We start from the raw sequence: 14,777 nt of genomic DNA, 5'->3' as shown, positions 1-14,777 counted from the left end.
GTGGAAGGAGAATCAGGTGCCAACCAGGAAGACTGAGCTCAGTCCAAAAGTGTTCAATAAGCAAAAGTGCGCACTTGCCTGAAGCATTTGCAATGCCTCCAGCCGGCTGCCGTGGCTCCGAAGCCAGGATCCTGTCAGTCACATGAGACCAAGAGCGAGCATCGAATGTTCTGGGTTTTCATTCTTGATCTCTGGACACTCAGGATTTCTGTGGCTATTAGCTTCCAAGGACAGGACCCACGGATGTCCTGTCATGGCTGGGGTAACTCCTGGACTGTTACTTGCAAACTCATTTTTAAGTAAACGATCTGTCAGGGGATGCGCTGAACATTCCCGAGGAGTGAAAGAGAAACACCACAGCTTACAACATATCTCTGGACCACCTTTAAGACAGAATGTTTACATCAGATAAAGCAGTTCCGCAATTTTAATGGTGGCGCATATCAGATCTTTGAGGACTCCCATACGCCATTGGTAACTGTCAACATTTAACTCAGCTATTCACATCCGCAGTTTTCTTCACTCTTGCTTCTTCAAGAGGCAACAGAAAAATACACAACTGTTGCATGCAGAAAGTATAACATGACAAAGCCAGAAAAAACAAGATGCCTATTTCAGCAGTTCATGAGTTCAATTCCAAAAATTATTAAAATGCACCATTTTCACACCTTTAGTGCTAAAAAAAAGCAGCACTACTCCAGTATTTGTGCCAAGAGTGCTTTACATCAAAGACATTGTGTTTATTTAGTTACACTGGTACCTCTTCTTCCTCTTCATGATAATTCCTTTCCTGATTTCCTCTCTTCTCCCTTAGTACCTGTTCTTCCACACCTCGTAACCAAAACTCCAGCCTTTCTGAAGTGATTTTTTTTCTCCAAGAAACACCCAAGCCTCCCAAACACAACCAGCTTCCAGTTTGACTGCCTTCCCCTGCCACAGTGTTATAACCCAGAAGTTGTATGTTATGTCAGTGTCCACTCTGGATACTGTTCTTTTTGGGGTTTGGTTTTTTTTGTTTTGTTTTGTTTTGTTTTTTTTAAAAAAAAAGACTGGTGAAAAGCTCTAGGGACATCATACTGAAAGATGAATCCTTATTAATGCCACAATGTCTAAGAACACTAGCAAAGCTATACGACTTACCCCACTACACATTATGGAGAAGCCACCTTTGATTAACAGTAATTGTAAACAGATGTAGTTTATGACCTCTGCCAGGACAACAGACCATAGTACCAACTCCGTAGGTGGTTTCCTTCCATAGAAAGAGGATTTCATAACAACATGGGCAAATACATCTCAGTCTTTAGTAATTTATTTGCCAGCGTTCACAGATTTCATTCAGTGTTCAGCAATCCTGGAATCAAACCTACTTCGACACAAGGCTATAACATATCCCACCAAGAAATGCTGGAACAGCATCTATCTTAACAAGTTCTCAGTTATTATCTGTGGTTTTGTGGGGGTCATTTGAAAGAAGCATTATTAAAAGTCCAATTAAAAAAAAAAAAAAAACACAGTAGAAAAACACTTTGTGAAGAAGCCAGTTTACAAGTATGGCCATTGAGAGCATTACAAAAGACTCTACTGTGCTGCTGCAGAAAGGAGCCAATGAAGTGCCATTGCCAGAGTGAACTGAGCTCACAAAGCAGTAGTTTAACTCTTCCCTTGGAAAGAGAAGCTAATCTGGAGTGCCAGACACATCATTCTTAAATATTTGCATCAAAACATTTACCGTTTTCTCACTGATGGTGTAGAATTGCTCTTCCACTGTGCCATACTCGATGTGGCACTGAATGTTTGTAACTGTACTAGCCCAAAAGGATAGCTGTTAAAATTTGGTGAGTCTTTCAAACACAAATAAATGCCTTGGAGAAAAGGGATCACAAAACCAGTCCAAGTCTGTCTGAAAGGGCTGGAGACCAAATTCAAATCCCCAGAACAGAAGGAAAAGAATGACAGTGTCTGCTCAGTCCGAGAGCCTGAGTGTGCTGACAGACATCATCATGCCTTGGTAAGAAAGTCTGAGACATTGATCTCTCTGGTAGCCATCTACTTCTTACAAAGTTACCTTCATTATTGTAAATTTGGCTGAACAAAGCTGGTATACTCTGGAGTGCAATGCATTAGCTTAAACTGTCTGAGAAGATGCGTACAAACTCACATCAACCAGATTAATCTGCAAACATGACAGAACGTGTAAGAAGAGAGCTGAGACACGGGCCCATGCTTGGGGAGCAGGTACCAGCAACAGAAAGGCAGCCTGGACAGAAGGAGGGGACAAGTGGTAAGTTCTCCTCACAAATTCATCAGAGCAGGCATAACATTACAAGATACAGATACAATCACCCTTTTAATCGCAGATGACAAAGTGGTAGACCACTTTCACAAGAGAATAAAACTCTGAAGCAAAGCTGTTGGTGAGTAACACCAGCTACCAAATCAGCCTAAACCAGAGAGTTGTCAGGAAGGATGAAGCAAATGAGGTGGGAACAATACACAGAGGTTTCTTACATCTAAAGTAAAGAGAACTTTTATTTAGATACTTTGGAAATCACACATCTGCTTTCACTATCACATGTCAATAATAAAAAAAAAAATCATCAAAGCTCTAGGAAACAGTAAACTTACTTCTCTGGAAAGTCTCTTGTGAAAATGGTGGTGTCAGCTCTCGCCCAGAGCTGAGGGTAGATGTGTGGGTCTAAAGCAATGGCACGTGAGGTCTCATTTGATTTAGCAGAGCCTATGCCCAAGAACCTGATAAGGCAGAGAGCCAGCATCACTTCTGTTTCAGTGAAGAGAGGCTTAAAGGCACAGTGTCCCATCTTGGTACCCCCTAAAAAGCAGTTTCACAAGCAGTATCTATCTAAAGGTACTTTCTTGGATGCATGATTATTTTTTCTTATTCTTGATTTGGTTAATGTAGTCGGAGAGCCTGGAATTTCCAAGAACTAACATATAGCAAATGAGTATTTGGCTCTTGGAAAGCAGGAAAGAATCAATTCCAGTCTTGAAGACGTGGCTCTCAGACTGGGCCTCCCCTCACAAAAATGGAATCATTCAGGTTTTATCCTTAAAACTGAAACCATGAGCTTTCACTCCATTTGGAAAAATGCCCAATTCCTACTTATGCACACTGAGGTCCTGGCAGAACTCAGGTTGCTGCCTCTTCCGTGAAGGTATCATCGTGATGTAAAGCTAGAAACAGATGAGCTGGGTCCTTGAAGACGAAAGCCTCCCAACAGTCATTTGTCCCTTTCAGCATGCTACAGAGGGCTGGAGGAGAGTACAAAGGAAAGCATTCAGCAGTGAAGAGCATGAAACACTTGCCAGTCTGCACCATTTAAACAAAAGACACCAAACATAAAATGAGAGAAGTAAAGCTATGACTTGAAACAGAGAGATTCTCTTCGCAAGCTCTCTAAAATACCCAGTGATTTGGTCATAAAACGTTTCCATTTTCATTAGAAGTTAGTACTGCGATGGGATCTCGCTGTGCATTGTATAATGTCAGTATGTAGCTAATGTCTGCTGTAGGATCGCACCAAGAACATGTGTCACAGGTCAGAGATTGCGCTGCCTGCATCCTAAGAGGCAAGCAAAGGAAAAAGAAATGCGAGAAAGAAGTCATTTATGTCCCCCAGTTTTCCTTCTCTCAGTCTGAGCATATTGACAGAAATTAATTTCTATAGGAAGGGAATTGCACTGTTTGCAAAGCAATCCTCTAGGATTTATTGATCTTTAAGAAAAATCTCATTAAGCAGCATAAGGAAAATTTACAACAGGTATGGGAAAACAAAATAATTTCTTGGGATCTTCACCAGGCCGAAACAGGATTAGCTTTGTAGTTTCTGTAATCTTCCTCACAGAAGAATGCTAATTCGGTCTCATTTGCTAGAACGAATAAAAAATTAAATATTTAGCACACCAGTAAATAAACCACCCAACAGGCACCTACTTAGAAACTCTGAAGACAAGTGACAACATTTTGGACAAAGACAATTATAAATCACCACACTTTCTTTTTTCCCCCCTCACATTTTTGCAAAAAAGATTCCAGTATTAAACATATCATTTAAGCTTGGGGGGGGGGGGGTGGGAGAAACAAAGAAAAAAAAAACCCAAGAACATGAATATATATTGAATATATAGAAGTAAATATGTACACAAGACCCCCTCAAGATTTGTTTAACACAGCCTTCAGAATTGTTTGTATAAGCATTCAGCAAATTAAGTGATTGCATTTGTAATGCCTGCAAATGCTAGAAAAATAATGAAGCGTGATTTTCTTTTTTTTTTTGTGCCTTTTTCCGTTAGGAAAGCAAAAAAGAAACTATTTTTTCCATTAAATTAGCCTGTAGGTATAATAATTTAATACTTAGAGGATCAGTAGAATATTTTACAGATGACTTTACATTCTCCCTCATGACCCATCAAAATATGTGTCTGAAGAAGTTAATTTTTTGCCCTGCTGATGATTAATTCATGAGGCTTCAACAATATGCAAAGTGAAAGACACAAATTGGCTTCTCCAGCAATACCTTCAAATACCTCTAATTATTCACAGGGGATATGGCAGAGCTAAAGGACCCACAAAGGTTCAGAGCAGTCACAATTCTTTCAACCCAGTAGGTCAAGGACTTCCTCTTCTAAAACAATAAGTCAGCAACATTACTAATTCAGAACAGAGACAAATCTGATGGAAAGCCTTCACAATTATTAAACATGGAATTCTTTAAGGTGCTGAGCCAATAAGTTCCACATTCGTTTTTTAAATTAAACCTGAAGTTAATGAAGTCTGCCTGTCTTGTAAAAAAGAAAAAAAAAAAGAGCAGAAGGGGTTTTAGAATCTCAACTAGAAAACAGACAAGACTGTTTGCAATGAATACTGAACGCTTTATTAACATACACCCTGCTTTAAAAAAAAAAAACAAAAAAAAAAAAAAAAACAAACCAAAAACAAAACAGTGAAGTATTAACTTTGCTGACTAGATAATAACTGTAATAATAATCACTACCACAGAGGCTTTCCCGAGGATACTTATCTAATGTCCTCATAATTTATAACTCTCCAGCCCAACCCTGTGAAGTGCCAAGGGCAATCAACTGCATCTTAGAAAAAAATGTTCTGCATGTCTCACAATTTCACAGATTTTCTAACAGCAATTCTCTGGTTTATTCCACTAAATCTTGTCCAGACTAGATACTGGAAAAATGTAATATGTCAATAGGAGATTTCAAATCTTCTCACTGATTTAAATGAAACTGCACAAGATGAGGACTAGTGGTATATGCTATCATACTGCACTTCCTTGGTTTACTCTTTTCCACTTCTTGTTGAAGAAGAAAAGTAAAATCTTCAAGATTTTACTACAAAGACCCCACTCCTAACTTAGCTAATTTTCATATCAAGATACACTGAACATAACAAAATTCAAAATGGCATAATGGCATGCTGCATTTTACAAAGCAAGAGTTTTTCCTTTCTACCACAAATAGCCACCATATACTAATGACTAACTGCTGTTAGTTATTCTGAAAAAAAAATTAAAAGCAGCATTAAATTGTTTTCTGCCCTTCTCTTTGTACAGAGACATGGAACAGGCTGGTCTGTTCCCATTCCCTTTCACTGTAACATTTACTCTGATGTTTTGACACCTTTTTGAGATGACATCCAACTGTTTCACTGCTGCAGCTACAAACCTATTTTCAAAGATGGATAATATATGCAAATATTTGTTAATACCTTTTTGAAAGAAGGCAGCTTTGGACAATGTCATTTCTAATTCAACATTTGGCACTGTCATCAGTCCCTCTCCTGAACTGCATTGCCTCTTATGCCTTAGGTAGCTAAAAAATCATGCTTAAATGAATCTTCTGCTAACTAAATTACAAATCTATAAAACTTGAGTTCCAGTAATCCTCCTTCCAGAGGAACCTTTTTCTTTTTTTTTTTTTCCTCCAGATAAAAAGACCTGGTTTAATACAAACAGCCAGATAATAACTATCATTCGTATTATAGGAATGCCCAAAGACCTTTAGGAAAGGTACACTAAGGCCTGTTGCAATGCACCCCAGAGAAATACATTAAAGACACATCCCAAGTCACTTAAAACTGGAAAGTAAATGGCAGGAAACAAAAGAGCCAAGAAACCTATGAGAAAGAAAACCCGTTCGCTAGCTGGGGAGCAATCAGAGGGCATCAGGAACAGGAGGGAGCTTTCTCTGTGAAACCCCTGCACTTAGAGCGCAGGCAGTTATGTGTCCCAGCTAGGCAAATCAGATTCAAATGAGCGAATGTCCATATCACGGTGGAATGCAGCTACATCCCTTAAGTACCCTGCTGCCACAAAGTCATTCAGCCACATTTATGAGAAGCCCAAAGGACATCCAGGGACCATCAATTTTATCATGACAGACATTTCTTTACATTACCAAAAGACATGCCCTATATGTAGTCCCCTGTCAAAATGTGAGAAATCAGGTCAAGTTTCAACTCTTTGCTATGTTCAGCACATTCTCTAAGTGATACTGCTTGAGCTTTCCTGAGCAATCTGGCTATCAGGCACTGTATGCTGCACATTAAACAAATCTAATCTTATTTCATTATTCCATGCTGGTTCCACTACTTACATTTCTAACCAAAACATCAGTTTAAATGTTACTGATAAGACTAAGCAGACACGATACTAATAACCTATCTGTCAATCATTTAAAATTACTCTCAGCAGAATTATAAGCATACCCTCTAAAAATCACAATTTGCATTCTGAACATTTGGAGTGCAGGTACCTGCTGCCCTCGGTCCAATGATTTGAATGTACATTATCGCCCCTTCTTCCCTGAATAATTATCAAGTAGTGTAAAGAGCATCAGGAATAGCATTTACTTTTCAGCAGGCTATCCAAACATAATCAGCCAGTTATCAGTTTAATGACAACCACAATGAACAGCACCTTCAGTCAATACAAATGTGCTCCTACCTACTCCAGCTGCTTTCAGTGTACTGTCTTCTTTCAAAATCAGTTTGTCATCATCTTCCAAACTCACTATAAGTTCACCGGTCTACAAATCAGAGAACCAGAATACAAACATAAAAATAAGAATTTAATGACTGTCTCTGCTGCAGTCTTCTTTGACAGCACAGAGATCTGCCTGCACTAAAGCACGTAAAAGGGGAAGAATCCATCTAGTAATCATACCTTAGATTTGTGTGCTTGGTGAATAATCTTCATTGTATCTGAAAGAAAACACAACGTTTTCCTTAAGTAAGCCTTAATAGGCAGGTAACACTGAAAGTTGTACTTGGAGAAGGAGAGACAAAGAGGTACGGTTCAAAAATCTTTTATTATGAACAATTTTGTGTATTCAGTCTAAAAGAGGAGAAAACATTTTAATTTCCCAGTCCTGCAGCCACAGTCTTAAACCAGTCAATCCAACATTAAGGTATCATATCCTACTGGGCTTCTATTTGCTGGCCGAATTACAATAACTAACTAATGACCATCCCAATTGCCAGTCAAAACATATCAATTTAAATGCCAGTTAGGGTGTTTTGACCTAGCAGGTTTAACACATGCAATTGGGGCAGGACAAACAGCATTTATGCACTGTCAACTACTACAGTTAAGTTGATAGGCAGCAAGTAATTAAGACACAGTAACCTTCAGATCATTCCTTGAAATTTTCCTTCTCGTGAAGAAAGCAGCCTTTTAGATATTTTGTTAAGTCAGTCCATTTTCCATTAACATGTACGGCCTCTCCTCTTTTTAATCCTATAAACTCCTCAGTAATATTTATCTCTGATATGTTTTTGCAGTGTAGCACTTTCAGAAATTACGCTATTAAAAAAAAAGAAATATCACTTTCCCCTGGCAATGTGGGCAGGGCTTTGCTAACAAAAAGAAAAACAGGGGAAAATAACGTCGTCACTAAAGCAACCAGATGAATGCAAAGATCCAGAGGGAATGGAAGTCAGAAGATGCCCGTGCAGCACTAAAAAAAAAAAAAGGGGGGGAAACCAAAAACAAAACCAAAAAACTCAAACTCTCATCAATCCCTTCTCAGCAAAGAAGGAAAAACCAGTTGTTTAGTTGTTTGCCTGCTCATTTTCTGTTCTAGTTTGGTTTTGTGCATTAATCGAACACTGCATGTTAAAACAGTCTGGTAAAAGAAGGATGCAAGAAAGTTAGATATAGGCTAAAACAACTTTCAAACTACCAAGTGCAAGTAATCAGATGTTCAGAGTAACAGAGATCACACTCCCATTCAGAAGTTTGCTTCCATACCACTCTGGCCCATTTTAAACATTTAATTTAAAACACTGCATAAGGTCAAAACTACTCTGTATTCCCACTAGAGAGGTCACTGAGAAGGCCGCCTTAGCATGCTGTAAGAAGTGCAGTATTAGAAGCAAGACACATACTAAATTGCAATTACCGGGATCCATCTTGCATAGAAGCATTGCAAAAAGACTAAGCAATCACAGCAAAAAATATACTGCAATTACAAAACGTTTCTACCACAGCAAATACAATCCAGCCTCTGCCTGCTAGTTTTAAACTCTCTATCTGCTTTGTCATATTCTCTTTTCTCTAGTCTTTGCTCATTCTCTGAACTATTGTCTCAATTTTACTTCTTCACAACTCCACCACTGGCATCCAGCAGTTCACTGTGTCTTCATCTGAGCTATTAAATGGCTTCTCTAACTCTGTTACAGAGATGAAACTGCAGTCTCTTCTCACCCTAGCTAAAGCCTTATGTCCTCTCAATAGCCTTTGCTAAATCATCCCCATTTAGTCCCACTCAATCATATTCCCAGATTTTTATCTTTCCTTTTCTAGTAATACATCTTCTGTGACAATAGATAAGAAATCACTTTCTGAGTCTGATTCTGTGAAGTATGTACCACATTGCTCCACATTCATGGGGAAAAAGAAATATTTGAGAAGCAGCTTATGAGACAAGTTGGCACCCAGGCGGCCATCATCAGTGAAAAGACGGCAATGACAGGGTAGGAAGATGAGAAGATTGACTGAGAAGAGTTCTAGAACGAGGAAAAGAATGATGTGTACAAAGAAATGCAGAGAAAATGAAAGTCGTAAGCTTTGAGATGTGAGTTAAGAGAATCAAGCCAAGAGGAAAAATGTGATGGCATTATATATGATGTTGAGAGAACAAAGTGGTGCTGAATTCTGGAGAGGAGGAAGCCGACACAGGCAAGGTGAGAGACAGACAGGTCCAACTGAGATTTCTGGCACTGCCAAACAAAACAGAAGATAAAATCTGACTCTTACTAGCACTATTCATGCAGAAGTATCACTGCCCTTTCATCACCAAAATACAAGAATGACAGTAGAGCACACAAGAGATGCCAAAATCATGAACCTGGATGATTCGCAGCCTGAGGGGAAGGTGAGGAATTTGGCTTTGATTTTTCTATGTGAAAATTTCCACGCAGCTAGCACCGTCCCACTAGAAGTAGGCCCCCACTAACTGGTGTAACAGGTTTTAAAGTTCTGCACTGTTTTTCACCCACATTATGCTCAGTCCTACACAGCACAGTCAGGTGCTCAGCCACAACATATGCCTTAGGAAAAACTAAACTGATGCTCTAAGTGATGAAAAAACTAGCAGCCGGGATAGGCAACACCAGGAATACAACCGATAGCAGCTGTTCTAGATAGGACCCCCTTATCTAGCCAAAGCAGCAGGTATTAGGGGAAGGAAGGGCACCTCCAAATTCAAACTTACAGATACTTAGATTTTAAGACCTTAAATGATATATTAAAAATAATAATGTTCAAGTCCTTGCCACTTGGGTATCATAAATCTTAATCCCTAACTCTTTTTCTGCTTTCATTTTGCACTACCTGTTTTACCATCAGCAAGAACACAGAATGAAACGTTTGGCTTTTTTTTTTTAATAGGCAATTAGAGTCTACTACCATTCACATGTATTAAATAGGTTCCTCATTCGATTCTTTGAATCACCGAAGAGGAAGGAGTTTGTCAACTCCAAAAACATGGGAGACAGAGGATCACTTGCAGCAAAAAACTCCAAGAGAACGTTCAGAATTGCCAAGTTCAGGAAAAGATATGTTACTGACATCCAAGTTAACAAACTCCAAGAAAGGAAATAATTTAGTCTATTTTGAAAGTGTACTCTGTCCCAAACAGATGAATTGCACATGTTCATGCCAATCTTCACAAAAAGGAAATATACACATAGCTTTACATTAGAGGATAAAGTCAGCCTAAATTTCACAACAGGCTGTTTCATTCCATCAGCTTGTATTTAAGAGCTTTCATATCTACTTTGAGCAAAGTTCCCCTGCTTCTCTTATATCCTGTAAATTATTTAAATACATTAGTCTTAAGCATTTTCTATTTACTGCCTTACTAGTAAATAGATATTGAAATACATAAGCACATAGAGAACTACAATTTCAAAGTGTTTGAGACCACAAGCTGCTCGCTAGAGTAAAAACGAGAGTTAAAAGGCACTTATAAAAGTAATAAAAAATTAATACCAAAAAACATCAGTACCAATTAGAAAATAATGTATAACATGCAGCCTAATTCAAAGACTAATACAGAACTTCAAAATAATGGTCAAGTTCTGTAACTGTGATCACAGTGGCATAACCCCAGCTACAAAAGCGGGATAGAGTTGCAAGTGCAGGCAGGCGCTGCCACCAGCATGAATATTCTACAGCAGTTGTCTTCTAAATTGTATAGAAACTGGTATAAAATACTATGTCTGCACTTTACAGGAATTAAAATAAGAAAAAAACCCACGTACCATACTTGTAATTTTTGAAAGGTGGAGGAAGTCCCGTTCTTGAAGGCACATCTATTAAAATAAAAGCGTCAAGTTAGAATAAAGTTGTCTTTCTTTTTAATTTCCAGTATTTTCTTTTACATTATTTTATGCATGCATCCTGGACATCCTTTACATCAAAATAAATCCACAACACCAGAGATTTGTCTGAGCATCAAATACTAAACCACAACCTTTGGCTCAGATTCTATAGTTACTTCATCTCTGATTAACTTCACTTGAGCATGAAGCCCCTCTGAACAAAATGACCCATGAGGACAGCGAGTCAATGCAATCAGAATATGATCATGGGAGTCTGATCCTTCAGAAATCTGCCAGGAACATCCTGTTAATGGTTTGCACAGCATCTCTCTCTACCTTATACAAACAACTGTCATTCATAACTGAATTGTTCAGTAAACAGAGACCTGCAAACCAGCCACAAAAAGGAAGCCAAACTGTAGAAAATTAACTCTTTAGCCTCATGCAGGACACAGCCCATAAGCAACTGCAAGAACACAAACACCTTCCCTGGTGCCAGCATTCCCAGTGACACCCAGGGATTTAACCAGGGCCTTCGAAAGCCCAGCCACCTGTGTGGTGCTCAGCAGCAAGCCGGCTGAAACCTTAATTTCATCAGTAGTTTAACAATTTATCTCAAACTCTCCCTTCAAAACAGATTACAGTAAAGGAGGGAACACAGCTTTTGGACCAGGAACAGGACTATCCATCCATCTGTGGAATGAGGTTCCAAAAAGTCTTGTCCAAGACGCTAGTGAGTTTCAATACCGCACACATCAAAAGCAAGCTCTTAGCATTGTTTTTTATTTTATTCCTCATAACAGCAGCTGTACCATATGTTCTGAGAGTGCTTGCAGTTTTCTAAAAGCATCCTAAGATCTTGCCATGCCCATCGCTGTCTAGAAGTATGGAAGCTGCTGAAGACACGATACAGCTGTGAGGCTCAGGGCAATGTCCTAGGAGTTGCTCAAATTTTATCAGCAGCAACAGTTCAAGACTTGTTTAAGCTGACTTCATGCAAAAAAAAATCACATGATATTATTCTGCACCCTTTGAATGTCTCCATTTAGGTGTGTAGAAATACACCTGCAAGACTTGGGTAACACCCTAACTAGCGAGTCACTGCGTGGGCTGGTCGACATCATTAAGTAACTTTTAGATACGCTGCCACTTTCAACCAGGCTTTTAAAACATAAAGCCCATAGATGAGTAAATCTGCACCACAAAGCTCAAGATGGAGACAGAAACTCAGAAGCCAACATGCACAGTGAGACCTCACAGTGTCAAAAACAATTTTTCAAGATCCTCTTTTCTCACAAATAGCAAACAGACTTGTGTTCCCACATTCCACATATTGGTGTAGTTCCTAAGGATCAAAGGCTCTCCAAATTCTATTAATTTACTCCTGTTAATTTATGAATAGCTGCCTGACAGCACCACTCCAGGAGCCTGAGGCACTGAGCCAAATGCAGCAATGCCCTCATCTCTTTTTGACTAAAGATGGGGTTTTAGGCAGGGGGAGCAGCCTTCACAAATTTAGGCATGGCACACTGACCATGGAAGCTCTTATTAACTCCAGACCTCTCATCCAAGGGAAGAGAGCACACAGGGGATGTAAACACAAATCTGGCACCTCTACCAAAGTCACAGAATTCCCATTCATTTGCTCCCCTCCGCTTTCTTGTGTGGAGACAGCAACACATGGGACTGAAACGAATGAATAAGACAACGGCCCCTTACCCTTCTGCACAAAATTCATGAACTGCTTTACTGTCTGATCCAAGTTAACTCCATGATACACCACAGGTCTGAAGTTCCGGTGTTCAAAAGAGCGAACAAGACGGACTGTGATGGTTGAGCTTTCTGCTGACATGAGAATTAATTCTGAATAACCTGGAAAACATTAAAGAGAGGAATTAATGCCTTTCCTGTGTGTACAAGCACAGCTAGAAAACAAGGTGCAGGTGGGCCTCATGCAAAGATTAAAACATGGCAAGAAATTCAATAGCATTATGTCTTTCAGGACTTCACTTTTAGTATTTCTACAGAAGCAGTAACAGGATCTCAAACCAAACAGAGTTACCTAGGATATTATTGATACCGCACACCAAACAGTGCAGTATTTGCACCTGTGCTGTGTAATACAGCACCAGACTCCCTATTAAACACACAAAAATGTTACAGATAAATGCAAGAATGTCATTTGGGTTTTAAGTGACTGAAGACTTCTCCTGCTGGGTGAGTAACCTTGTGCTCTAAAAAAATGTACTAATGTGAACAAAACCAAAACCTTTTTAATACACTTATGTTGCAGAGAGCATAATACCCTGAAAAATGCTTAAGCCCTTACACAATGCTCATTTTCACCTTCCTTCAGAAAGTGGAAAAACCTCCCCCACATACACATGCAAATAATTCTCCTGGTATACTACTACATAATTAAGGGTTTTAATTTAATTTAGAATAGTAGGTCTCTAGAACGGCTCTACATGGCTTCTACTACTTTAACAGAGAGCAGAACCTACAACAGAGTTGCCTTATCAACCCAGGCTCCTCTTCAAACAAGCCCTCAGGTACCCAGTTCCATTGGGTAGTTTCTCTCCACAGGAAAAAGAGCTATTTCCTACCTCGGCAACCTTCTCTATTTTTGGTGCTGGGTATTCCTCAACAACCTTGCTTTCTGGTCACACACTAAACTGCCATGGCTGCTGCAGCAACAAGCAAAGACTGCAGCCCGAGTGCTGCAACATCAGTCAGGGACACAGCACAACCCCTGCATCTCCTTAGCAGCCGTTTCAGTCACCATTTCGAGTCCTGCAAGGGATTCTCTTTCCTAGTCATCCCTCTATGTTCTTTTTTTTGTGTTTTGTTTTTTTTTTTCTCCTTTTTTGCTGTGGGGGGAGATTATTTAAGTGACCCATCATCATGCAGGTACCTCCCGGTCTTTGCTGTGTTTGTCCTACCTATATCCTGGCAAAGTAAAGCAGCAGTACTTTCTTCACACGCATTCTGCAGAATGGGGACACAGTCCTTCCACATCACAAGGCAACTTGCTTTTACATCTCCTTAGTTAATAATTCCCTTTCCATTTTCATTGTAAATAAGCTGTGATACGCAAAGATGCCAATCAAGAAAAGCATATGCTGCACCTGAAAGTAACTAGATTTATATTAAACAGCAAAGATGGGTATTTTCTTTACGCTATTTCACAGGGGCTAGAGATCTGGAGGGCACAGTACAGGGTAAGAAAAAGGGGGCAGCATCCAATTCACTTTCCCCTGAGCAGCATGGAAGAACACGGTAGAAATGCAGATTTGGGAACAGAGACAATTAGAAATCGCCGATTTTCACGTTTACTGTACAGACCCCCCAGACTAGTCCCACCTAGGGCTGGGACCAGATACTACCCAGCGCCTCCTGAGGGACAAGATGGCCCGTTCTGCTCAGGGGGGCCTACCGGTCAATTTCTCCTGTGAGGAGGAACCTCCCCCAGGCCTGCCCGGCTCCTGCCCGCCGGCAGTAGCGCCAGGGCCCGCGGCGGAGCACCGCTCGGCCCAGCAGCTCTCCCCGAGACCGAGCGCCCTCCCCTCAGCCCTCACACCGCCCGGTCCCGCCCGAAAGGGACCGTTAACAGCCCTCGACCTTACTACCGACTCCCCCGCCGGCACTTCCGCGTCTCTCGCCCCACCCCGCCTCACACAGCCCCACCAATCACGTCCGTTCGATGCCACTCACCTCGACGAGGGATTGGCTGCGAGGCGCCCTGTCCCCGCCCCACGGATCCGTCCGTTGGCCAATGTCCAGGCTTACCCCTCACGTTACTGGGCATGGTACCTCCCCCCCAGAGCCCGCCCATCCTACACCGCCCTCCCATTGGCCCTGTGCCTGGCTTCTCCCCGCCCCCGGCAGGCGCCGATTGGCGCCGCGTCACCCGTGG

General features: G+C 40.6%; 1 protein-coding gene across 14 annotated transcripts; it reads right to left on the bottom strand.

Annotated features, from left to right (window-relative positions):
• Positions 1-1,291: 1,291 nt before the first annotated feature.
• C7H2orf76 (chromosome 7 C2orf76 homolog) lies at positions 1,292-14,546 on the bottom strand. 14 transcript variants are annotated; one of them, XM_074593694.1, is made up of 7 exons: positions 14,483-14,536; positions 13,804-13,945; positions 12,581-12,733; positions 10,802-10,852; positions 7,200-7,237; positions 6,981-7,062; positions 1,292-3,273 (listed from the first exon to the last, which is right to left on the bottom strand). In XM_074593694.1, exons 2-7 carry the CDS (start codon positions 13,877-13,879, stop codon positions 3,152-3,154), a joined length of 522 nt encoding a protein of 173 aa, XP_074449795.1. In that variant the 5' UTR covers positions 13,880-13,945; positions 14,483-14,536; the 3' UTR covers positions 1,292-3,151. The 14 variants fall into 14 exon arrangements, with proteins under 14 accessions (XP_074449795.1, XP_074449806.1, XP_074449803.1 ...); XM_074593698.1 differs by having other exon boundaries at positions 1,296-3,891; positions 14,483-14,546; XM_074593699.1 differs by having other exon boundaries at positions 1,296-3,891; positions 13,804-13,989.
• Positions 14,547-14,777: the final 231 nt, after the last annotated feature.

The sequence above is a fragment of the Larus michahellis genome, chromosome 7 (genome assembly GCF_964199755.1).
Source record: "Larus michahellis chromosome 7, bLarMic1.1, whole genome shotgun sequence".
In the NCBI taxonomy this organism is placed as follows: domain Eukaryota; kingdom Metazoa; phylum Chordata; class Aves; order Charadriiformes; family Laridae; genus Larus; species Larus michahellis.
The sequence above is the reverse complement of the archived record's forward strand: the minus strand, read 5'-3'. Positions and strand labels throughout refer to the sequence as shown.

Excerpts from the sequence above, each read along its gene's own strand:
- C7H2orf76 (XM_074593696.1), bottom strand. The coding sequence starts at position 13,879 with ATGTGGAAGGACTGTGTCCCCATTCTGCAGAATGCGTGTGAAGAAAGT. Across the intron at positions 12,734-13,803 it reads TTTACTTTGCCAGGATATAG|GTTATTCAGAATTAATTCTC; the intron begins GTAGGACAAACA and ends AATGTTTTCCAG. Across the intron at positions 7,063-7,199 it reads ACCAAGCACACAAATCTAAG|ACCGGTGAACTTATAGTGAG; the intron begins GTATGATTACTA and ends TCTGATTTGTAG.